Here is a 25,003-nt window from a genome sequence, read left to right as displayed (position 1 = left end):
TGGAAAAAGTACTCAAATTACAGTCTATTTTCCTAAAATAAAGTGCCCCCATTATGGTAAATCATTACCTTGTATTGGAAATACCATCTATTCCATCTTCACACGCTACCCCCATAACCCCATTATCTACTCCAACTATTCCATCTTCCTTTTCCGTCTCCATAAACCTCTGTTAGGGCAACCTTACTTTTTCCAGAAAAACTCCAAAATGTCACAATATCAAGATACATCTGCTTCTAAAAATACTAAGTCTACTCCAAAGTTTAGTGTTCCTCCCATGGACGTCCCTGATGATGAGATTCTAGATGTTTCTTCTCTCTCTGTTATTCCCTCCGCGGACATTGATTTGAACCAACCCATCTCCATTGATGCCTCTGCTTCTGCTTGTTCCAATCAAGGTAATCCCTCTAGTATTCCGTCTGGTTCAACTCCTGTCACTAAGTATAAGGAAGGAACACATTATACTGATCGTGTTATAAGATACCTAGTTACTAGAATTCGTAATGAAGGCCACTCTGTTAAGGGGGTTTCTACTCCCCTTGCTCAAATATATCCCCCTCCTAAGGTTGAACAACCTAGTGGCAAGGGTGATGATTCCTCCAGTTCTGAAAAGGCCTTGGCTGTTGAAGGGTTGCGCTCTCTAGGGCAAACCGTGTCTGACAAAGGGAAATTTGTGGCCTCTAACACGGCTAATGCTTCCCACTCTAAGAAGTATGATGCTGCAAATGTTGTGATTGATCTAGAGGATAGTAGCTCTGATGATCAAGAGGAAAGCTTGATACATTACATAAAGCCAAGTGTGGTTAAACGCATGAAGACTCGCAAAGGAAAATATATGGATGAACTTATGTCAGCTAGAGAAGCTAAGAAGATTGTTGTCATTGGTCCCTCCAAACCATGAAGCAGGGTTGAAATTAAGAAGAGGAAGATCAGAGATGATTCTGAGCCTGAAGAGGATGTTGAGGAAGATGTCCCTGACATCTCGCCTGTACAGAAAACTACTGTTAGGAAGTCTCTTGTTAAAGTACTTGTTGTTCATTTGGATAACATCTCCTTCCATCTTGAGGATGGAGCTGCTAAGTGGAAATTTGTGATTCAGAGAAGGGTAGTTGTGGAAAGGGAATTGGGAAAAGATGTTGCTGATGTCAAGGAGGTCATGGACCTGATACAAGCTGATGGGCTTTTGAAGACTGTTGTTGGGTTCTCTCAATGCTATGAAGGTTTAGTCAAGGAATTTATTGTTAATATTCCTGAGGATATTTTTGATAAGAACAGCAAGGAGTTCTGCAAGGTGTATGTGAGGGGTAAGTGTATAACATTCTCTCCTACTGTTATTAATAATTTTCTAGGCATAAATAATGAGGGTGCAGGAGAATTAGAGGTTACAGACAATTAGGTATGTAGGGAGATTACAACTAAGCAGGTGAAAGTTTTGCCTTTTAAAAAGCAGCTTCCTGTTGGGAAGTTGGCTATCAAGTATGCTATCCTGCATAAAATAGGAGCTGCTAACTGGGTCTCTGCCAACCATATCTCCACCATTGCTAATACTCTTGGGAGGTTTATTTTTGCTGTTGGGACAAAAGTGAAATTTGACTATGGTAGATATATGTTTGATCAAATCATCAAGCATGCAACTACTGATGCAGTTAAACTGCCAATTGCTTTTCCCTCTATGATCTATGGAATTATCTTGAACCAACATCCTGGTATTCTGTGCTCAAATGATTTACCTAGTAGGAGAAAACCAGCTCTGTCTATGCACTACAAACTCTTTGAAGGCAATCATGTCGAGGATATTGTCATGGCATCTTCCATGAGGAGGACAGTCTCAAAAGTTGGAGCAATTGTTGAGCTTAAGGAGACATGCAAAGATCTAGGTGAAGGGATTAGGGTAGCCACAGCTAGAAAACAATCTTTGGAAACCTTGATTAAAAGCTTGGAGCAGGCTGAGGGTGAAAATGTTGAACATGTTAATGTCACCCATGAAGAAGAAGCTGAAGCCCACACCTCTAGTGAGAGGTCTGCTAACAATGATGATGTGAGTGGCAATTCTGCTTCTTGTGCTGCTGAAGAGACTGCAAACTCAAGCTCTAATGAGTAGCTCTGTTGGCTTTGGTCCCTCTTGTTTTGATGGTTTTCTTAGTTTTTTGGTGGATTTCTTTGTGTGTTTTTTTTGTATGTTTCTCAGAATTCTTACAGCTATGTATGTACTTGGTGATGTTACTCTTTAACTTCTAGTATTTCTATTAATGACTAGATAGACATTTATTTTGTCTCTTTGGTCTCTTTTGGCTAAAAAGGGGGAGAAGTAGTTGTAGTTGTAGCGTTGTTGCTCTGCTTGTCTGGTACAGGGGGAGAATTTTGGTGTTTATTTGTTTGGTACAGGGGGAGAATTCTCTGTGGTTGTTGCTTGTTGTAGACTGGCTTAAGGGGGAGCTGTTGTGTTTTGGGAAGTTGCATGGACTTGAGGGAGAGTACAAGCACTTGTGTGTCTTGTGTGTTTACTAGTTGTTATTTTTGCTAGTGATGTGTGTATGTTTTCTTCTGCTGCTGAACTGATGCTCTGATTGATTTCGTGTGAACGTGTGATCTGTTGTTTGTTTTAGCCAAAATTTGCCAAAGGGGGAGTTTGTTGGTTCTATGAATTGGCATCAATTTTGGTAAAATTTAGTGTTATCACAACATGTCACGCTTGTAGTCTTGACATGTGATATCAGCTTTCTGCAGGTTGTTTGATATGGTTATGCAGGATTTAATCAAGATGTCAGACCCGATGTTACGACATGTGCATATAGAACATTCAGTCTGAATGTTATGTATTTTGTTGTTGCGCTATTCATGCAAGTCTTTGTGTGCTTATGTGGAGATTGCATGCATTATTCAAGGAGTAATTCTATTTAAATCTAGAATATTTTGTTTCCTGAAAAGGAATGATTCGCTGCTATTTCTTAGGGAATATGCAATAAATAGAATTAGGGTTTCATACTGCCCAGGCCCATTTAGAAAACTTCTATTTAAAGACTATGTAAACCTTGTTTTATAGATAGAAAAGACAAACGGTGAAGTGAGTGAGTATTAGGGTTTTAGTCTTGTGTGCGTTTGTGAATTGTGAGCCATTCATCCATCTTGTTGATGTGTGAATTAGGCTGAGTTTTTCAGTTGTAATTTGTCCATTCTAAGCTTTGAAGTACGAGTGTATTTGTTTACTTGATTGAAGCTTTTAAGCAAGATCAAGTGTGTGTCCTTGAATTGTGTCTTCTTTCTTTTTGGTATTTGTTCTAGTGTCACTGCTGTGATTGAGGGGGAGTGAGTAGGGTCTCATGTCTAAGAGTTCTCAGATAGAAATCACACAGGTAGAGATTAGGTGAAAAGACTGTAACTTGAAGTTGTTTGTTGAGAGTCTTTGAACTAATTCTGTTTAGTGGATTTCCTTCCTGGCTTGGTAGCCCCCAAACGTAGGTGTGTTTGCACCGAACTGGGTTAACAATTGCTTGTGTCGTTTTTCAATTGTTTCCTGGTTTTTATTCTGTTCATATTTTACTTGTTATTTAGATATTAGTGTCGTGACATTACCTTCAACATCTCATATCTGATACCAGAATTTCAATCTTGACCTTGGTCCTTTGCAGCATACAAGTTTAATCATTCAACTGGCGAAAATAAGCAATGCTCATCCCGCCGGAATAGTGGAAGATGTGCTTGTTCAAGTTAATGACTTGATTTTTCCTATAGACTTTTACATTCTAGACATGTATGGAGAAACAAATTCAAGCAGATCACCAATCATTTTGGGTAGACCGTTCATGAAAACAGTTAAAACAAAAGTTGATGTTGACGATGGAACCATGTCCATGTTATTTGGTGACATCGTTGCGAAATTCTATATTTTTGATGCTATGAAATATCCCTTGGAAGAGCATTCTATTTTTCAAATAGAGTTGCTTTCTGAAGTTGTTGATGCAGCTTATTCTGATTTGTTTTCAGCTGGTTTTCCAACTTTATCTAGTTTTGATGATATTTACTCATGTGACGATTGTACTAACACTAACCTTTATGCTGTTTGTGCTGAGATTGATGTTGCCTTGCAGGGTGACAGTGTAAACGAAGTTGTTTATGTAGCTGAAAATCTTGACATTTCGGCTACCCCAAACATATCATCCATTGAACAACCACATTCTATAGAGCCTAAACCACTTCCCAAGGATTCATATTATTCATCAAAGCTTCAACTTAAGCAGAAATATAAGAAGGGAATTGGATGGACCTTGGCTGACACTCGTGATATTAGCCCATCCATATATATGCATAGGATCTCACATAAAGATGAAATAAAAGTAGTGAGGCAACCCCATAATCCTTTGATTCTTGATGTTGTGAAAAAGGAGATCACTTTCACGTGCCAATTCAACACTTTTACTTATCGAAGATTCTTCTTTGATCCTAGAATAAAAGGCGAAGACACTAATCAAAATTTTAAGTTCAATGAACACTACCCAAAGTTACTCCATGAGAACCCGACTTTGGAAGAAGAGACTGTAGAAGAGCTCTCTTTGAGAAAGGCTACTTATGCAATCATTTATCCGCCTTGACTCCTCGGGTGTGTTCTTTCCTTTCTCTCACTCTTATTTTATATTTATGCTTTTTCATTGAGGACAATGTGTGTTTTAAGTGCGGGGGAGGGAATCATTTATTTGTTTTGTTTTCTTTGTTTTGTTTTCAGTTTGTCTCTGTTTTTGGTTAAAATTTAAAATAAATAAATAAATTGCATGCTTTTTCCTTTGGTTTTTGATTTATAATTATGAGTATTTTTCTTAAGTCTCTTGACTAAAGTCTTGTGGTGTGATGTGAAAATTTTGTTGTGCATTTTTAGTATGGTAGGTAGGACTAAACTCTAAATTTTATATCTTTAGCAGTAGATCATTAACCCTGGTGAGCTTTGAGCCTTATATGGATAACATGCAAAAATCCATCTCTTTCTTTCTTGTGTGATTCACTCATGTCTGTTTGTCTCTAGAACTTGAATTGACTCTTGTTCATGTTGTTGTTTACTTGTGCACACTAATATGATAAATGCAATTTTGTTTTTTTTTTTTTGTCTTTTTAGCCAGTTAGCCAAAAAGCCAACCCTAAAATAATTTCATCCCTTGTTTAAAACCCCCTTGAGCCTATTATCTTTTTATTTTGTTTAAAACTCATTACAAGCCGAGAAGTGAAAAACAATGTTATCACCTTATTCAAAGGGTTGAAAGAGTCTTGTTTGGAGTTATGTGGGGTTGAATAATTATGTTTGTAATATTTCAGAAGTTGGAAGAAAAAGAAAAGAAAAATAGAAAAAGAAAATAGAAAAGAAAAAAAATGAAAAAAATAGAAGGATGTCAATACATACTCCTTCTGGAAAAAAAAGAATAAAAAGAGAAAGGAGAAAGAGAAAACAATTGCTATAGAGTTGTTCGAGTGAATGAAATATTTTGTAAATTCAACTCCTGCAGCTTCTTTCAAGTCTCTTTTATCTCTTTGAATTTTAGCCTAGTCCCTAAGGATTTATCTCACCCTTACCTTGGCCACGTTACAACCAAATAAAAGTCCTTTTGATCTTTGTGCGCATATATTTCAATTATGGATGTTAGAGTCTTTTCAAGCTTATGGTAGTACTAACTTTCATGTTGTGCTTTGAGTGTAAACAGTTAATCTAAACACTTGAGAGTTGAGTGAATTATATCCTGTAAGGATCTTACTGCTGTTGATGTACTCTTTGGTAATATGTTTTCCTATCTACATTAAATGTCATAAAAAGTTGCTTACTAACACCATATTCTTGAAGCTTAGACTTAGAATTTTGCTTGTAGCTTGTATCTTGAAAACTTTTGGAAGTGCCTGCTCTGTTTTATTTCCTTTTGTTTTGAAATTATAATTTTGCTCGGAGTGCAAAAGTTCAAGTGTGGGGGAATTTGAGAAGATTAGCCGGAAATTTCTACCTAAATGGTGATGTGTTATATAAGAGAAACTTCAATATGGTTCTGCTCAGATGCGTGGATAGACACGAAGCATACCTGTTGATGACTGAAGTCCATGAAGGTTCCTTTGGTACTCATTCCAATGGGCATGCAATGGCGAAGAAGATGTTGCGAGCAGGTTACTATTGGCTGACAATGGAATCTGACTGTTGCAAGTTTGTGAAGAAATGCCACAAGTGTCAAATATATGCAGATAAGATTCATGTTCCTCCGACACTGTTGAACGTCATTTCCTCCCCATGGCCCTTCTCCATGTGGGGAATTAATATGATTGAGCCTAAAGCGTCGAATGGACATCGTTTCATTTTGGTGGCTATTGATTACTTCACAAAGTGGGTTAAAGCGACATCGTATGCAAATGTAACTAAGCAAGTTCTTGTGAGGTTTATCATGAACCAGATTATATGTCGTTATGGTGTGCCAAGTAATATCATTACTGATACTGGATCGAACTTGAATAACAATATGGTATAAGCTCTTCGCAAGGACTTCAAGATTGCACATCATAATTCTTCTCCCTACAGATCTAAGATGAATGGGGATGTTGAAGCTGCAAATAAGAACATCAAGAAGATCATCCAAAAGATGGTTGTGACCTACAAAGATTGGCATGAGATTCTCCCATTTGCTTTGCATGGATACCGTACATCCATCCGCACTTCAATAGGGGCAACCCCTTTCTATCTTGTATATGGCATGGAAGTTGTGCTCCCGGTAGAGGTAGAGATCCCATCATTGTGTGTGCTGATGGAATCCAAGTTGACTGAGGCTGAATGGTGTCAGACCAGGTATTATCAGTTGAATTTGATTAAAGAGAAGAGATTAACTGCCATGTGTCATGATCAGTTGTATCAGCAGAGAATGAAGAAAGCTTTTGACAAGAAGGTCATGCCTCGTGTTTTCAGAGAAGGTGACCTTGTGCTCAAGAAAATCTTATCTTTCAAACCAGATTCTAGGAGCAAATAGACTCCTAATTATGAAGGCACATATGTTGTTAAGAGAGCCTTTTCAGGCGGCGCTTTGATACTTACAACTATGGATGGTGAAGAGTTCACTCGTCCTTTGAATGCCGATGTAGTCAAGAAATACTTCGCTTAAAAAGAAAAGAACAGCTCGCTAAGTTGAAAACCCGAAAGGACGACTTAGGCAAAAATGAGCGTCTCGGTGGATTGAAACCCGAAAGGGCGATCCAGGCAAAAATTAGAGACATAAAACAGAAAGGATTATCCCGATAAACTGAGTACCCCACCATGGGTAAATTTATGCAATAAATTAGGGATTATGGCAAGTAACTGCATCCTGCTGATCTTCAGATTTGAAGGCGTTCTTGAGCATAACGGTCAGTTTTGATTTATCATCCCTAGTAGCGATCAAGAGCATAGTGGATATCAGGAGTTGGTAGAAGGACTAGTGATCATTGGATTCCATGTAACCCTTTTCCATGTAAATTACCATTTTCAACTTTGTAAAGATCTATGGAGTCTTGTTATTTACAGACTACCATTCTATTAAATAAAGTTGAGCTTTTATCCAATTGTTTCTACTCTTATTTAATTCAGCCAAATAGTTTTAAATTTTATTATGATCATTTTGAAAATTAAAATTTTAATCAAAATCATATTTTCTTAAAACATATAAAAGCATTAATTTTAAGAAATCGATTTCAAAAGGGAATATCAACAGTGGTCCGAAAGCAGTAAGCCCTAAGTGTGGAGCATTATTGGTTCTCCCCAAGAAGTAGGCGCAATTTATCTTTCATCCCCGGCAGCAGTGTTCAGCACCCGATGTTTGTTGATTTCTCCAGGCGGTTAATTCTCCGTTGTCCTCAGCTGAGTTGGTGTTTATTCCCCAGCCGAGTTTATATTTGTTCTCCAACGGAATGTAGCAGTTCACATGGTTCCGGAAGGACTTTGGTTTCCCCACTAGTCGCAACCAGATCCGCTCCCAGTCAGAGTTTCCTCCTGGTTTCCGAGCAGCTATTTGTGTTTATCTCCTGTAGGGTTGTCTCCCATTGGATGTAGTGTTGGCCTAAAATTCCCTGCAAAATTGGTAACACTTTCCTCAGCAGATCTCCTCCTTCTCCAGCTAGGGTTGAGCCTTTGGGAAGTTGATCTCTCTGTTCTCCAACAGTCGTTTCCATCTCGTGTGGATTGGCTGAGAATTATACCGATGATTTAAGTCTGCGACATCTTTGTATCCTTTGAGATCGTTTTGTCAGCATAATCACATATACATACACATATATGCATTCATATAACTTCATTTTTGCACTTGTTAATTCATTCTTGTAATTCTTATTCTCCGTTATGGTGGTACTTTATCCCCGTACAAATTTGGTGTGTTTGTCCTCCTTCAATTGTAGAGTGTCGGTCCCCTAAGCAGAAAGACTTTAACCTTTGTCTCTTCCGCACTAAGTTATTTCCTCGTGGATGATTATTATTTCAGTTTCCTCCCCAGTTGAGTATTTGGATGAAACCACTCCCATTGAGCTACATTCTCATTGGGTTGAGTCTTGATTGACCGTTTCTTTCTAGATCTTTCCTAGATAGATGCTTTTGGTCCCCTAAGAGTTTATTACTCAGTAACTGGTAGTATCCTTCTTAGTTGGCATTTTGTTGCTTCTTGCCCAATACCCGGCAAAAGTAACTCCTTTTATCCCCGACGAATTTTTTCCACGTTTCCCCAGGAAGTATATCCTTGATATGTTCATCCTAACCGGTGATGGATATATTCTTCCCCTGCTTTGAGTTTATCCTTGATATGTTCACTTTAACCAGTGACGGATATTCTCTCTCTTTGGTATTCTACCCAGTAAAAGGGTAGTTGTAATCCCTATTTTGTTTCCCAGAGAGTTAATCCTTGATATGTTCATCCTAACCGATGACAGGTTTTCTCCTCTTTATGGTTTTCTACCCAGTAACTGGTAGTTGTAAATCCTACTTTTTCTCCCCTCGGAGTCTATCCTTGATATGTTCATCCTAACCGGTGACGGATATTCTCTTTGATGGTATTCTATCCAGTATCTGATAGATATAATTCATATTCTTGTTGTTCAGGTGGTTTATCCTTGATATCTTCATCCTAATCGATGACGGGTATCTTCCTTAACATCCCCAGGTAAGTCTATCCTTGATATGTTCATCTTAAACGATGACGAATTTTCTTTCCTTTGAGTTTATCCTTGATATGTTCACTTTAACCCGTGACGGATATTCTCTCCTTTGGTCTTCTGCCTAGTAACTGGTAGTTGTAAATCCTATTTTCAGCTTTTCCTCACCAAGTCTATTCTTACCTTGTAACCGGTAATGAATTCACCTTCTGGCGACCCTCAGCGAGTCATCCTTGATATGTTTACCCTAACCGGTAACGGATGTCCTCTCTGACAGATTTTTATTATCCCTAGCAGGTAGTGGATAATATATTTTTTCTCCTCCTATGATGAAGTTCATTCCTTCCCCAGTTGAGTTGAGTGCGTATTTCCTTAGTTAAATCGTTTTTCCTGCAAGGTTCGGGTATTTCAACTTTATTCTGATCCACCTGTTCCCCTACAGACGTTCCTTTTGTTTCTCGGCCGAGCCTTTCCATTTTCATGGAATTCCTCTAGTCCCCCAGCAGTCTTTAAGTCGTAGTCTGGCCTACGCATAACCCTTTATTCCCCTAGAGTCTCTGTCTCCCTAGTGAGTTTTTCCTTAGAAAATGCATAACACTCCTGCGGACTTTCGGTCTCTCTGATTTCTTTTCCTTTGTGGCAATATTTCCCCACAAAGATTTATTTTTACATTCATATCATATGCATCATAAGGTCTCTTAGGGACCAAAATTTATTTCTATATGTTGTTATTTAAGCCCATTCTACTGATTCGATACGAAGATTTTAACCTTCTCCTCCTCAATTAGAATGTCCTTAAATAGGGGCAGTTGTAAGACCCCAATTTTGACCCTAAGATCCCTCATGCTATTCACATCATATGCATTGGCATTGGGATCATACCTTGCCATCCTCCTTACCCCTTACTCATTGGGTTTGTTTTAGGAGAGATCACCAGGCACCATGTGATTGTATCATATTTTTTTATTTTATCATTTACTAACCAAAATACCAAAAATATGTCCTTGCGCTTGTCTATTTCTTTTGTAGGTAAGGCACCTGATCACCTTTGATCCATCAAGTTCACATATAGGGTTTAAGACCCTCATTGTTAAGAGCTCAACCAAGTAATGATCCATCATGGCTTTCGACATCATATATGAGTCCCCATGAGCTTCATATGTTATTTTGATCATTAAATCATCAAGAGTTTGGAGTTGGTATGCCTTGGAAACCCTAGTTCATTTGGGTGTCTTGTGTGACTTCTTCAACAAGCTTCTTCACCAATTGATCAAATATTTCAAGGGGCATCTCAAATTTTATCATCCTATGCATATATGATCTCCCATGAGTCACAAAAGTCAAGCGAATTGCAATTTATCAAGGTGGTTCATGGTGGTTGACCAGAGGAATTCAAGTGATCAAAATTGGGGTTCCCTAGACCCTATCTCCTACAATTTTCATCATATGAAAATGATTCCAAGAGAGAAGTTACTCTAAATGACATTCCAAACAACTTTCATGTTTAGGTCTAGAGCTATGTTTGCTTTGAAAGTCATTTTTTAGGTTGAAAGATTATAGGTCATTTTGTAAAAAACCCTAATTTGAATGTCACCTTCCCAAGGCCATAACTTGCTAAATTTTTATGAGATGAAATATTTCCAAGTTGCAAAATCAAATTTAAGGTGTCTACTTCAACTTTGATGTTTGGAGGAAAAGGTAATTCAACTTTTATGAGCATGTGATATGAGGATACATTATAGGTCATTTTGGACCAATACCATTGAACAAATGATTTTCCTCAACTTCAAAAATGCATACCTCATTCATAATAAATCCAAATGAGGTCAAATTTGTGACCATTTTTAATTTTTTTGAAAGAGCTACAACTTTGATGAAGACACATTTCTCATTTGAAGCTCACATAAAAAGCTAGCCAAGGTGGAATAATTGAACATATGGCTTAACACTTAGAAAATATTTTGACATGTTGGAATTTCCAAACTTCCACCTTAAAACTAATCATGATACAATCTCAAAATGTAAAAGTGTTCAACATAAGAGTTGTTCCTCTTGATCTAACCTTTCCATAGAGTCCAAATTCATCCATTTTTGACAAGGTTTGAGGGGTCTGCGCATGGCCTGAACATGGTTGTATCAGTTGGCAAGAATCATTCTTCAAACATCAATACACTTTTGCCTTGCATCACAATCCACATTCAGACTCAATCTCACTTGCATTTGGACCTAATTGAGGTGCTTCATGGGCCTATACATCCTCATGCAAGCATGCACTCCACATTGCCAAATTTGGAAGAATTTTCAAAGGTGCAAATATCACTTGCATTTGCTATAAATAGAGGTCCGTTGCATCAGTTTTGAGGACCCTTGCGCGCCAGCTTTGCCTCCCACATTTGAAACCCTCACCATTGAAAGGAAAACCTGAGAATTTTCACTTGAAATTTAAGTTTGAATCTCACTGTTTGGAGATTCAAAAACTCCAGGATCCAAAGCCTTGTACCATTCCTAATCTACTTCTGCAAGCTCCATAAGCAAGATCAAACACGAATTGAGGCAAGAGAGATCAAGTTTTGCACATCATTGAAGGTATTTTTCCATATTTCTCTTCTCTTCGATTCTCCCTCAATTCTCACCAATTCTCTTGGATTCTTGGTTGTCTGAAGTCCTACCAATGTAGGCAAGAAGATTGAGTTGATTTGAGGTCAAATTGAAGCAACTCAGTTCATGTACCTCGAATTTCAACTCCATGTATCTCTCAATATACTTGGTGTTAGGTTAAATTGAGGTCATATTCGTGATCTACGCCATTTTTTCTTTAAGATCATGTCCTCTCTTTTCATTTATGTGATGGTGATGAGAGAACCAGTCCAGCCAGGGTCATCGGAGAAGATGACCGGTGGTTTGCTCTGGCGATGTGATGGATGAGTTCTGAGCCACATGATCAAGCTGATGCGTTTTAATCTTGAGCGTTCTTTTTTATTACCAGTTGTGTGGCGCGCTGACTAGTGTGCACCATGGAACGTGCGTTTTCATCCACTTGATCTGCCACCTCAATTAATGAGGGAGATCAAGTGGTCCACGTTTTTTCTGATTAATTGATTTTCATTTTATTTCCTTTATTTTCATTAATTCATATTAAATTTAATACTGAACCAAAAAATATGAGAGTTTCACCAAAATAATTTAAATAAAATCCTCTTTCATTTTCTGAATTAAAATTATTTTTTGGATCATTATTAATATTTTTCATTATTTAATTGATTTTGTGAATATTTTTAATTGTTTAAAAATACTTTTAAGTTCCCAAAAATTCGGAAATTTTTTCTCCAAGGTCCTTTGACCTTGTTTGACCTATGATAAATCTCATGGTCATTTCTTTGGTGTTTTGATGAGGTTTTAGGAAATTGATCAACCATAATTTAATTTAATGCATATTTTTATTATTTTTAATTGTTTAAATGCCAGATTAATTGTGTAGAGCCATTTTATTTGACTTTCTGAGTTTGACTTGTGTTTTTGGGCCTTGGTCAAGGTTGATTTGACTTTGCTAGGTTAAGATCATTGGATTTAGGGGATTGATGGAATGCACATTGCATCTCCCAAAATGAATGAATGATCTTAATTTGGTAAAAGTCCTCCTTTGACCAATTTGTGTTTGATCCATTTTCCCCTTCCTCTTCATCTCATTCCCCTTCTTTATCCATTCATGTCATGGACCTATGATATCTCTATATCCTAAGGCTGGTTGATTGCAAAATCAACATAAGTATGGATGAGATTAGGTCCCTCACTTTGCATATTCTTTTTGTGTGTGGTGTGTTTCATGAGTATAGTCCATTATACTATGCCTTAACATGCATTAACACCTAAATTCTATTGCCCGACCTCAAATAGTTGTGACTTCTACATAAGTCCAATTACGATTGCTTAACATAACGCTAAATTTTGACACAAAAGGCATAACATTCTAGTTAGTGAGATTGTAAGTCTCCCCTCTTTCATGGTATTGTGTGGAAACTTGGCCTTTTTTCCTTCCTTTGGAAGATGTCTTGGTTCAAGGATCCATGCTTGTGATAAGTGGGTTGAGTGTTCTCCAAAGAATGACTTAAACAAAAGAAAAGAAAAAGCAACACTAACCCCCTAATTCACTAACAACTAACATTTAATTTCAAGTCATTTATTATTAATGCACTTTAATTTTTAAGCCTTATTCATTTGCCATTATTCATACCATTTAAATTGTTACTTTTATGTTATTTTTACTTTGTCCACTTAGACCATATTTTGTGATATTTTGTGTTTGAATATATTTGTTTGTTTGTATGGTCTTTTGACCTTAATATACATAATAAGAACAAAAACCCTAAAAAAACATCTTGTGTGGACTGTTGGTTTGACCTGAGACTATTGGACTTAGAATCTAGGCAACACTCCCTATGCAAAGGACTTGGCCAATGCCAATTTTCATGTAACCAAGTACTTGTGAAGAACATTCATCTGATACAACTTTGAAGATCCATTTGAGTTCATCTGCAACATGATCATTGTGAAGCTGTTATTTTGAAACTGTGACTTATGCCATCTTTGAATTCATCTGACACATGGGAAATTTTGAAGAAAATCATGGAGTTGCTAAGCTTGGATGTGGCTATATTTATTTGATGCCTTGCTCTTCAACTTGTTATATGTGTATTGTTTGTTGCTTGATTCTAAAGTCCAAGGGAAATTTGGGTTTCTATATGACATTCTTATCTATTGGATTGTAGCCCATTGGTCAGATCTTTTAAACTCTCAAATTTTAAATTTATGCTTAGGATTAGTCTCTTCATCTCCTCCCCACTTCTTTAATTTCAAAATCTCTCCCTCCTTTTTTTAAATCTCCTTTGCTTGTGTTTGTTGATTTCTAAACTTTGACCATATTGCAAATTAGAAACTTTGCCCTTATGCCATTGCATTTTTAAACTCCTTTTCTTAATTAAACTTGTGAATAAACTTAACTATACTTGACTTAAAATTTCAAAAGCCAAAAAGAACTAACACTCATTCAAACCATTTTTAGGCCCTTGTGCCTTTTTAAACTTAAAATTTTGTTAAAAGCAACGCACTCACTTTGAAATTGTTACCACGAACTACAGGGTTTTGATCCCTCATTGTTATGTTGGTACGTAGGCACAAGTCTGAAGGTCTTGTCAAACACAAAAATATAATTAATGAATTCTTTTCTCATCCCCACATTATTTTTATTTGCAAATATCATTTGTACAAAAACACATATGCACACAAGAAAGGGCTCCCTAGGAGTACCTAGGACACTTTTGGTGCTAACACCTTCCCTCTGTGTAACCAACCCCCTTACCTGTAATCTCTGGTATTTTATTAGTTTTGATTTGAAAACTTCTTATTTTTGGATTTTGTTCGTATTTTTCCCTTTTCCCTTGGAAACAATAAAAGCGCGGTGGCGACTCTGGTTGTATTGACGTCTAGCTTATCTATAGCTTGATGGTCATGAATTTGCCGCTACATTAGCCAACAAAAACTAACTTAGGTTCACCCTAACAAACTCCTAACCGAAACTCCCTTTTTTCCAACTGTCAAAACCTATACTTTTCACTCATAATATTACTAACACAAAAAATTCCCAACAGGGGGATGCTAACCAAGGGACTCAACTTATTAATTGTCATAACAAACTTTCAATCTCCTCCTCAACCTACAACAGAACCACCATCTAACTACAACCTTCCAAAATCCACATCCTAACTATGATAAATAATCGGTATAACAAAAATCGCAACCTCTAACTTCCAACTATAACTTCTTCAGTCACAAACTAACAATTCATAACAGAACCCTGCTCACAAAAACCCTATGGACCATTTTTCAATTGAACGGAACCATGACCTTCAACAACTTCTAACTCCCACGAAAAACTCCTCCAACAATTTATGTGATGTATGCCTTGTGTACGTCCATTCCATTTGCCATGATCACATAATTAGTTCTTGATTGTTTATCCACGGTTAATCCATTTTCATTTGAATTGATTAAAATCTTTAAAAAATGTTTACATTTGTTGCATCATTCTCACTTTCCTTGATTTCATACTAACCTCACTTGTTTGTGTGTTTACATGACCATTGAGACCTCAAGTTCAATTTCAAGTATGGATCCAATCCATTATGACCTTTAACCATTCACTTTGCCTTGTATTGTTTGAGGATACCATGCCATTTGATTGTTTTAGGCATGGCGCTTGGTTTGTAACTTTCTTTGTATGGTTCCATCCCCCTATTGTGGGTCATATGTCCCCCATCCCATGCAAGTGTAATAGCTTAGGTTTATATTTCTTTTATAGTTTCTCATGCATGCTAATTGAAAAGATAAAACTAAACTATAAAACAAACATTTTCAAAATACAAAGGCATACATGATCCAACGTTAAGTTCTTTTCACAAGCAAACTCATTTCATAGCAACGCGAGTGCTTGATCCAACATCAAGTATCTCTTATCCAGTCCATTCTCCATTCTCTTCTCAGTCTCATTCTATCTCTACCTCCATTATTCACACATAATTTTCATAATAAATTCCAAACACTTGATCCAACGTCAAATGCCTTTTTCAAAATAATTTATTAATAAACTGGAATGCAAAAATGGGGTAAACGTGCTTGTACACAACATTCAAGTACTTGGGTCGTCGGTCGTACTTAGCTTTGGGAATCGATGCTTGACTTCCTCCTCTAAGTACCAATGATTAAACTTACCAAACTCTTTTACAATTCAAATCTCTTTTGGATGAAAAATAGTAGTTAGGATACCATTGTCCTCTCAACTCCCAAGTATTCAGATTATTGACCGTACCTAGCCAAGGGTCTGATGCTTGTCTCCATACTAAAATTAACCCAACCAATCAAATCAATTTTCTACCTTAGGGCATCTTTCAAACCTTTTCAGAAATGACGTGTTACTTCCATTCTACCATGAGCAAGTAATGTTTAACTACTAGAATGTGATCTAAGCGCATCCATTCTACCACAAACAAACAAACAAACACTTAACACTCCCATGTTAAAGCATACAAGTGTCATACCCCAAAATTCACCCTACATTTCACAAAGTTCATCTAGGTCACTAACCCTAAGCATTTGCATATCCTAATAATCATTTATCTCATCTACATATTCATTGTATCATAACACATTCCACTTGCATTTGAAAAAGCATACAATCATGGATTCAAGGTTTTTTTTATCACACATGGCATTGAATAGGATGTGAGCATTTCATCCTGGTGGTCTCCATCATGGAGCATAACTTAAAGCCCTGATTTTGGGGTCATAGCTACGGTCATGACTTTGATTCAGAGGTGTTGGATCGTGAGTATCATCAGGATCATTCAAGTCCCTGAAGCCCTGGTTTCTGATTATGACATCATCCTCTATGGTGTGCGCATTCAAGAATGAGGATTCATCTGATTCATATGGTCTGTTATGGATGGTTCATTTTCTTGATGAAGATTCATGGTTCTGATCCATCGATTAAGGTTCATTCAAGGCTTCACATGTTCTTGATTTGTTGTTCGATTGGTGGTCATTGGTCCAAGTCTAGGGCAATGGCATTACTAAAATCATTTGGTTCAATTCATAGCATGGCATAATTCATTTGATCCAAGGGCATTGTAATGCATATTCAAGTTCCATTTCATTCATTTAAGTCATGTGTTATTCAAGTTCCATTTCATTCATTTAAGTCATGTGTTATTCAAATTCGTTTTTCATTCATGCATTATCCATGATTCAAGTTGCATCATTCACAAGTTTTCGTTATAATCCAATGTCAATTTCATTGTCCATGCTCCATTCAAATAACATGGCAAAGCTCATTTTGTGAGGTCTTTGTTCATTTTAAAGCCAAGTTGGGAGGGATACATGTCGTTCGAGATACAAGTCTTCGGTCATTTAAATTGTTGGGTGCATTCATTACTTATGGTACAAATTACTTAGTTTTAATTGAGGAACAAATTGGAATTGAAATATTGAACAATAAGTCAAACTTGGAAAACGGTTTTGGATCCACAAAGAGGAGCAAAATAGTCTCATTCATTTCATTTCAAAAATCTCATTCATGGCGCATTACAAATGTCATCCATGTATAAGTTGCACACAAAAAAAAACACACAGTAACCACTTAGCAGCAACAGCTACCACGTAACAAAATAAGGTGTTTCACTGAGATTGAAGATGCTGATAACTCCTAACTTTCCTTCTAGTACTACATACATAAAACCCTATACAAGTAATGGATACCAATTCAATACCCAAGTTGAAAGTTCGGAACTTTTTGCTCCCTCTCAATCCATTGATCACTTCCCATATTCTCTCGCTCTTCAATTTCTCAATTTTCATCTCTCTATGATTGCTTGAAAAAAGAAATCCCTTAACCTACTCACAAAAATCACCCTTCAAACCGGCGAACCACAATTGAACCGGTAACTAACCTTTTAACCTCCAACAGTATGGATAACCGATTTTCCAACTGAAACACTCAACCGAATTCTAACTTCCTCCAACTGGCTCTAACCAAATTTCCAACCGATATAACAGAACTTCAACAAAATCCAACAACCTGCAAACAGAATGAACTATCATAACTTTCATAACTGAAAACCAAAACTTCTAACAAAATATATAACAGAATCCTGCACCAATGGTAATGGAACTTCACTTCAAAAAATAGAAATCCAAAAACAATGAGAACCCTCCAACAGAGTACATAACTGGATTCCACCCGCATAATATTCAAGAAGAAAAACTCCTCCTAACTTCCACAACTCTTCACCCCCTTCACCCTCTTCAACCCTCAACCGCTGCAAGCAGCACTACCCAAAAAAAACTGAACAGAAATTCCTCACAATTTCAACCTCAACCTCCCTCAAAATTCTGGCAACAAACCTTCCATGGAAGAACCTCCTCCAACTTTCATCTTCTAACTTGCAACCTCAACCAAAATCCCCTAATCGAACCACCTCGCAACCTTTCACAACGAACTTCACGACAATCTTCAAACACAACACGAACAGAAATGAGAAGAAGAAGAAAAAACCTACTTCCATATAGAACCTTCTTCACTCTCCAACAACCTTTCAACAAAAACCTTCATCACCTCCAGGAATCGCATCTTCCTCACCCTCTACTTCATAGACTGAACCGCAATACAGAAGCACCTCGAAATCGCTACCGTCTAAAGATGAAAGAGAAGAGTTAGGGGTAGCAATGTGCAGGAGAAGAAGAACGTAACGAGCGGAGAAGAAAATTGAAGGACAAAGTTACCCGGATCGGATAGTGAGGTCAGTGAGCTCTTTTCTTTTGTTTCTCCTTCCGATTACGTTCATTCCGCGAAAAAACATCGACGTCGACCTTGACCTCGACGCCATTCTCAACTCGATATTAAATCTATGACCCGGGTCGAAGCGTTGAAAGTGTTTTGTTCCTGGTTATTTGTGAAACGGAGAAATCAATTCATGAGATTCTTCTAGCGATTACACCTCTATTCGCGAGTAGGGTGGCGATTCACAGGGTTCTTGGCGGAGTGTGTAAGTGGGAATGTGTGGGTTCCTTCAAGCTGACCTATTCATGTTGGAACTCGAATCTTGGAGCCGGATGGAAGGATTTGGGCCTTTCATCCAAAACGTTTCCCATAGCTCAAGCCCGAAGCAGATTCTGTTCATACTCCCCTTCAATCCACCATACACCCCAAGCTGGCCCATGTTAATGCTCATTAATAAGCCCTTAATCCCCATGTAATCTTTAATTAATTTATTTTAATTCTAGTTTTTGTGACTAATACTTGATATTGTTTGTTTTGATCTTGATAGAACTAAGATAGTTTCTTGCTTGATTTTTGTTAGTTAGGAATTAATATAGTTCATGTGCTTAATTAGATTAATTGGTAATTAGGAGCTAGGTTAGGTTTAGAAATTAGACTAATCTTCATGTGGATTTTAATTTCTTAATTTTTCATAATTAATTTTCATTTGATTCAACTTTAGTTTAATTCCATGATTAGGTTTTAGTCGTTAGATTTTGGTTATTTCATTTTGTGGATTTTGTATGGATTAATATGGTTCATGGTCGATTTTACCATGATTTTTTCATTAGGTTAATTTGCATTCAATTGGACTATTGTGGGATTGATTTGTATGATCATGTCCATTAGATTCAATTCTTGAATTTGGATCGTTAATTCTCGTTTGATTGATTGTGATCCTAATTCATGTTTAGGTATATTCTACTTTTAGAATTAATAGTCACTTGAATTGTCCATTTAATTGATTCGTTGGTTTATGATCATATTGTAAATTGAAAATCTCATTTCAATTTAGGGGATGAATACTTTGTATGTCTAATTTCATTTGTCATGATCATAGGTTAGATCTTTGATTGTTTTTCATTGATTAATCTATTATCTTTTGAATCGATTATAACCATTATATGTACTTACATATTGTTGCATCATTCTCATTCATTCGACTTTATCTCATGCTAACTCGTTTGTTGTCTTGTGTCCACATGTGACTTGGAGATTCAAGTTCATTCCTATCTAGTCATGCTCCTAACCATTTCATTTTCACTCAATAGTTTTGTATTGTTTGAAGTACCATGTCACTTGTATGCCTTAGGCATGGTACATAGTTTAATAGTTTGTAATTTGTATTTCCTTCCATTCCCATGTATGTTGTATTGTGTGGATCCATCCCCCCATTGTGGGTTAAATGTTCCCCCCATCCCATGATCACGTAATAGCTTAGTTTTATTGCTTTCTAGTTAGTTCACCATGCATGTTAATAACAAAGATAAAATACAAAACGATAAATAAAGCATTTCGAAAGAAACAAAAGGTACTTGATTCAACACCAAGTTATTTTCTGAATAAAACCCACCCCATTGCAACGTGAATATTTGATTCAACATAAAATATTCTCCATCCACTCCATGATCCAATATTCACATCTCTTCTTCATTCTCTTCTCAACCTAATTCTATCTCTCACCTTCATTCTTCACACGCTTTTCATAATAAATTGAAATGCTTGATCCAACGTCAAGTACCTTTTTCAAAACCATTTTCATAACAAATTGGAATGCAAATGGGGTGTACGTGTTTGTACACAATATTCAAGTAATTGGGTTGTCGGTCGTACCTAGCCTGAGGACCCGGCACTTGACTTTCCCCCTTAAAACATCTAATGATTTGAACAAGTTAGATTTAGGTGCTAGGAGGGAGAAAAATAGTAGTTAGGACTCCACGGTCCTCTTGATTCCCAAGTGCTCTGATTGTTGACTGTACTTAGTCAATGGTCAGATACCTGTCGCCCTCTAAGTTCCAATGATTAGACTTGTCAAACTCTTTTCACAATTCAAATCTCTTTTGGACGAAAAAGAGTGGTTAGGACAACATTGTCCTCTCAACTCCCGAGTTATTGGACCGTTGACTGTATCTAGTCAAGGGTCTGATGCTTGTCTCCATACATAAAACCAACCCCAACGAATCAAATCATCTTTTGCCTTAAGGCCTTCTCTTCAAAACCTTTCAATAAGAACGTATTACTTTCGTTCTACCGTGAAAGACGCTTAAGCCTCCCTGTGCGAGTAAGTAATGTTTAACTGCTAGAGTGCGATCCAAGCGTATCCACTTTACCGCAAACAAGTAAATACTTTCCGCTCCCATGACAGAGTATACAAGAAAGTGAACAGTAGCACACGGACGTCAATATTGTTCATTAAAAAAAACCAACAAATGTTCCATTTTTGAGCCGAACTACGAAGCTCTGACTTCCTTATTGCACGTATGAGGATACGTAGGCACAAGGGCCCAAATCCCTGGCGAGCACACTAACTTAAAACTTATTTTCTCCCCCATCTTATCCTTTCATCTCATTCTCGATAGCAAGCAACTTACAGATAAATAAACATCCATACACATTTGATACGAGCAAGTGGTTCCCATGGAGTACCTGTAGGAGAAGGGCGATCCAAAACGCAGCGGAATTTAAAATTTCTCCTTTAATGATCCTTACGAATGGGCATGATCAGTGATAGAATCGTTACCTCTTGTGGCGATTGTAACCTTTGATGCAGATCTACGGAGCGATCACGAACGTTGAACGATGATAACGTCTCTACTCAGTCCACACGAACGGATTCCTTCAATCTCAGTGCTAGCTGCTACGAATGAAGGCTTTGAGTGAGAGAGAGAGAGAGAGAGAGAGAGAGAAACGAAATTTCAACTGCTAAATGCTTCTACACAAGGGTTCTATTTATAGAACCACTTGTGTGGGCTTCAAGCTAAAAAGCCCACTTAAGTGTATGTGGCCCATATCTTATAATATGCCAAATTCACTTAAGCGCGTGGTACCTTACCATATTTCATATTCTACTTAAGTACACCGTACCTTACGATGTTATACAATTCACTTAAGTGCACCGTACCTTACGGTGTTCCTTAGTTACTCTATCTCTCATCAATCCATCCTTTGTGTGTGACCCTGTAGGTTTTCGCGGCATTGGCAATTATATTAAATCACGTATTTAACATAATAAACAGTGAGCGGTATCTAGCAATACATCACTGCTACCCAAGACACGAAAATGTCATGTGATCTGACAAATCCTTCTGTGATAATACTAATGTGCACAATTACCCTTTTGTCCTTATGTCTATATTGAACACAAGGCATAGACCGTGTCATCCTTGTCCAATTCAATATTAGGCCCATAGACATTTATCCTGTTACGCAAGATGGGCAAATTCCATCTAGGTTACTCATGTCCCTTAGCATGCTTCGTGGAGTACCCATCAACTGTCTTTATAGTCATCCAATTACGGACAACATTTGATCAGCAATAAGGCACTCGACTCTACATCTAGGGTCCATAGTGGTTTGAGGTCGAAGGGTGGTATACACCATTATCACCATGAGAATAACTTATGACACTTTGCATAACATTCTATATAGTATTCTCATAGCGGGTCAATCCAGTATAAATGTTACTCTTAATATTCATACCTATGTTTAAGACTTAATAACTCCTTATCCATGACCCATGAGATGTGATCATCAGTCTATAAGCATAATAGTCTTCATGCTTTAATGTTATCCTACTTCACAATAAAGCTCGACTACGGATACTTTAAGAATAGTGTCCTTATGCTTAATGTGATCTCATGGTTAAGTCATACTTGATACATTAAACGGACTAGCTATTCTAGGGACTTTATTAAACAAACATAATAAAGAAAAAGCCTTTTATTATTAATAAATAATTCGATACAAGTACCAAAAGTATTGGCCTCTAGGGCTTACACCAACAGTACCATGGATGTGAGGGGTGCTAATACCTTCCCCTTGCATAACCGACTTCTGAATCTGCTCTTGGTTACGAGACATTTCTCTCATTTGGGGATTTATCACTATTTTCCCTTTCCTTTGGAATAAATAAAATCCGGTGGCGACTCTGTATTTTTCGCGACGCTTCAACAAGCAAGTGAACAGTAGCACGTAAACATCAACACTGTTCATAAAAAACAACCAAACAAATACTCCGTTTATGAACGGAACTACAGAGCTCTGAGTTTCTTATTGCATGAATGAGGATACGTAGGCACAAAGATTCAAATCCTTGGCGAGCGCACTAAATTAAAACTTATTTTCTCCTCCTATCTTATTCTTACTCATCTCATTTCATTGATAGCAAGCAACATTCAAATAAAAAACATTTATACGCATTGATACAAGCTAGTGGTTCCCCTTGAGTACGATGGATATGAGGGGTGTTAATACCTCCCCATTTCATAACCAACTTTCGAATACTTTCTTGGTTGTGAAGAACATTCTGTTTTTGGGTTTTATCGTTATTTTCCCTTTCCTTTGGAATAAATAAAATCTGATGACGACTCTGTATTTTTCGCGACGCGAAAACATGATCTGAGTTAGAAAAAATGGTAATTAGAATCAGAGTTCCAAAAGAAAGTCGTGAAGTTTTTAAATTTAGTGTGATTCAAATCAATCATTCTTGTGATTCGAATTGGAGTGTCATGATTCGAATCATCAAGTTTGTGATTTGAATATTGAAAACTGGAAAATGATTATTGAGTTCCCTGTGAGTCTGATTCAACTAAGACAAACAGTGTGATTCAAATCACATTTGCAAAATCTCAACTTTACAAAATTTCAAAATATTTTTGAGATTCTACTATAGTCATGACTTGAACCATTCTCAAACATAGTTCTTGATCCAAAATCTCAATTGATTGAGTTAAATCATATTACACAAACTATAACCAAACACTTTGATTTATGCATGCTAAAAATGTATTTAAAAATCCTATATAAACACACAATCAATGAGGAGACTCAAGAGCAAAATAAAGAAAACCAAAAGCTTACACCAAGAGAAAAACATTTAACCCATGAGGCAGGGATATGCAACATGCAACTTTACACCAAGTTAATCTTAGCATGTGAGTTGCAAAATCTTGAATATATGGACGCTCTTCCCCATATAAGTCCTGCAATGGTGTTGGAGTTTTGTTTTTAAGGGTATCTATTGCAATCCGACTAGAATTTTTTTAATTTTGTCTTAAAATCCTCAAGTTATGCATCAATTTTACTAACTTCGCTAACATCTCCAACCATTCTCTGTAAGTAATCATACAATCCATGTTTGACTTCATAGTTAACTTTAAAATCATCGTTATACATATTTGTGAGTTGAGGCAATATCCTGCAACATGCATATGCCTATGAAGTTGTTTATCTCACCTATCATCAATAATATCTCACAGAGGTTTCAAACTAAATTATAAAGAAAAATAGTGAATTAGTTGCACGGTGCAAAATATAAATAAAAATGTACATCATAATATAAAGACCATAATAGAATCTAAAGAGCTATGCAAAACTTAGGCTTGAAAATGTAATGAGCAATACAAAATTTAGGCGATGTAAAATGTAAAGAGAAGTGAAAAATGTAGGCTACAAAATGTAAAGCAGAATATAAACAACAACAAAATATATTTATCCTTTTTTGGACACTACTAAAGTTTGTTTGAATGTTTTTTTCTTTGGTTTGTTCATTTCATTATAGATAAGTTCCATAGTTGAATTTTCATCTGAATCCACTAACCAAAGTACTTTGATTAATGGCTAAGCACCATTCAAACAAATGAAAATATTTTTCCAAATTTTGTTATCCATGACAACTTCTTCAATATGCTTCCCTTCTATTGATTTTGCAAATTTACTTGACGTCCACTCATTAGCGGCGGGCATTCTTATCAATGCTCCTTTCTTTTCCATGAGACAACTCAAAGTCAAATATGATGTTGTAAACCATGTTACGACTAGCCTCTCCAAATGATTCCCCTTAGTGAAGTTTTGAAATAAAGAAAATACATAAGACATATAATAAATATATTGAGTTAAATTCTTACCATTTCTAATTGTTTCATGATGAGAAATAGTCTTTTTTTCAAAATATTATAATATGACGTCAATACAACGTGTAACGCGGGTGTCAAATATGACTTCTTTCTTTTATCCATTAACATAGCTCCAGTTACTTTGCAATTTGTCATGTTGTTGGTCACGATCTAAGCCCCATTTTCTTCCCCTACTATTTCCATAATATGATAATTCATCTAGAATATTTTGTCGGCTATTTTTTATATCTGAGAGGAACCAATCCACATAAAAAAGGAGTAGCTTTAGTGTTGTTTACTAAAAAGTTCAGGATTGTTCTCCTTTTATTAGTCTATCAATCACTCAGAATAGTACATCTTGTTTTTTCTTCCAAATGAGTTTGGGTTCTTCAATGACCTT

General features: G+C 36.7%; 1 protein-coding gene and 1 long non-coding RNA gene across 2 annotated transcripts; one reads left to right on the top strand and one right to left on the bottom strand.

Moving 5' to 3' along the window:
- The first annotated feature begins 208 nt into the window (after positions 1-208).
- On the top strand, positions 209-2,101 carry LOC127105802 (uncharacterized). Its single transcript, XM_051043009.1, has 3 exons — positions 209-849; positions 907-1,381; positions 1,451-2,101. Exons 1-3 carry the CDS (start codon positions 209-211, stop codon positions 2,099-2,101), a joined length of 1,767 nt encoding a protein of 588 aa, XP_050898966.1.
- Positions 2,102-17,203: 15,102 nt separating this feature from the next.
- On the bottom strand, positions 17,204-18,850 carry LOC127135490 (uncharacterized). Its single transcript, XR_007808580.1, has 2 exons — positions 18,454-18,850; positions 17,204-18,364 (listed from the first exon to the last, which is right to left on the bottom strand). It is a non-coding gene; the product is annotated as an uncharacterized LOC127135490 (long non-coding RNA).
- Between the last annotated feature and the right edge of the window lie 6,153 nt (positions 18,851-25,003).

Source organism: Lathyrus oleraceus, chromosome 1 (genome assembly GCF_024323335.1).
Source record: "Lathyrus oleraceus cultivar Zhongwan6 chromosome 1, CAAS_Psat_ZW6_1.0, whole genome shotgun sequence".
NCBI lineage: Eukaryota > Viridiplantae > Streptophyta > Magnoliopsida > Fabales > Fabaceae > Lathyrus > Lathyrus oleraceus.
Note: the sequence above shows the minus strand (reverse complement) of the source record. Positions and strands in the feature narration are given on the sequence as shown.

What these genes read in the sequence shown, in the direction of transcription:
- LOC127105802 (XM_051043009.1), top strand. Translation starts at nt 209, where the DNA reads ATGTCACAATATCAAGATACATCTGCTTCTAAAAATACTAAGTCTACT. An exon ending in AAATATATGGATGAACTTAT is followed by an intron (nt 850 to 906) that starts GTCAGCTAGAGA and finishes ACCATGAAGCAG; the next exon opens with GGTTGAAATTAAGAAGAGGA. An exon ending in AGGGTGCAGGAGAATTAGAG is followed by an intron (nt 1,382 to 1,450) that starts GTTACAGACAAT and finishes TTTAAAAAGCAG; the next exon opens with CTTCCTGTTGGGAAGTTGGC.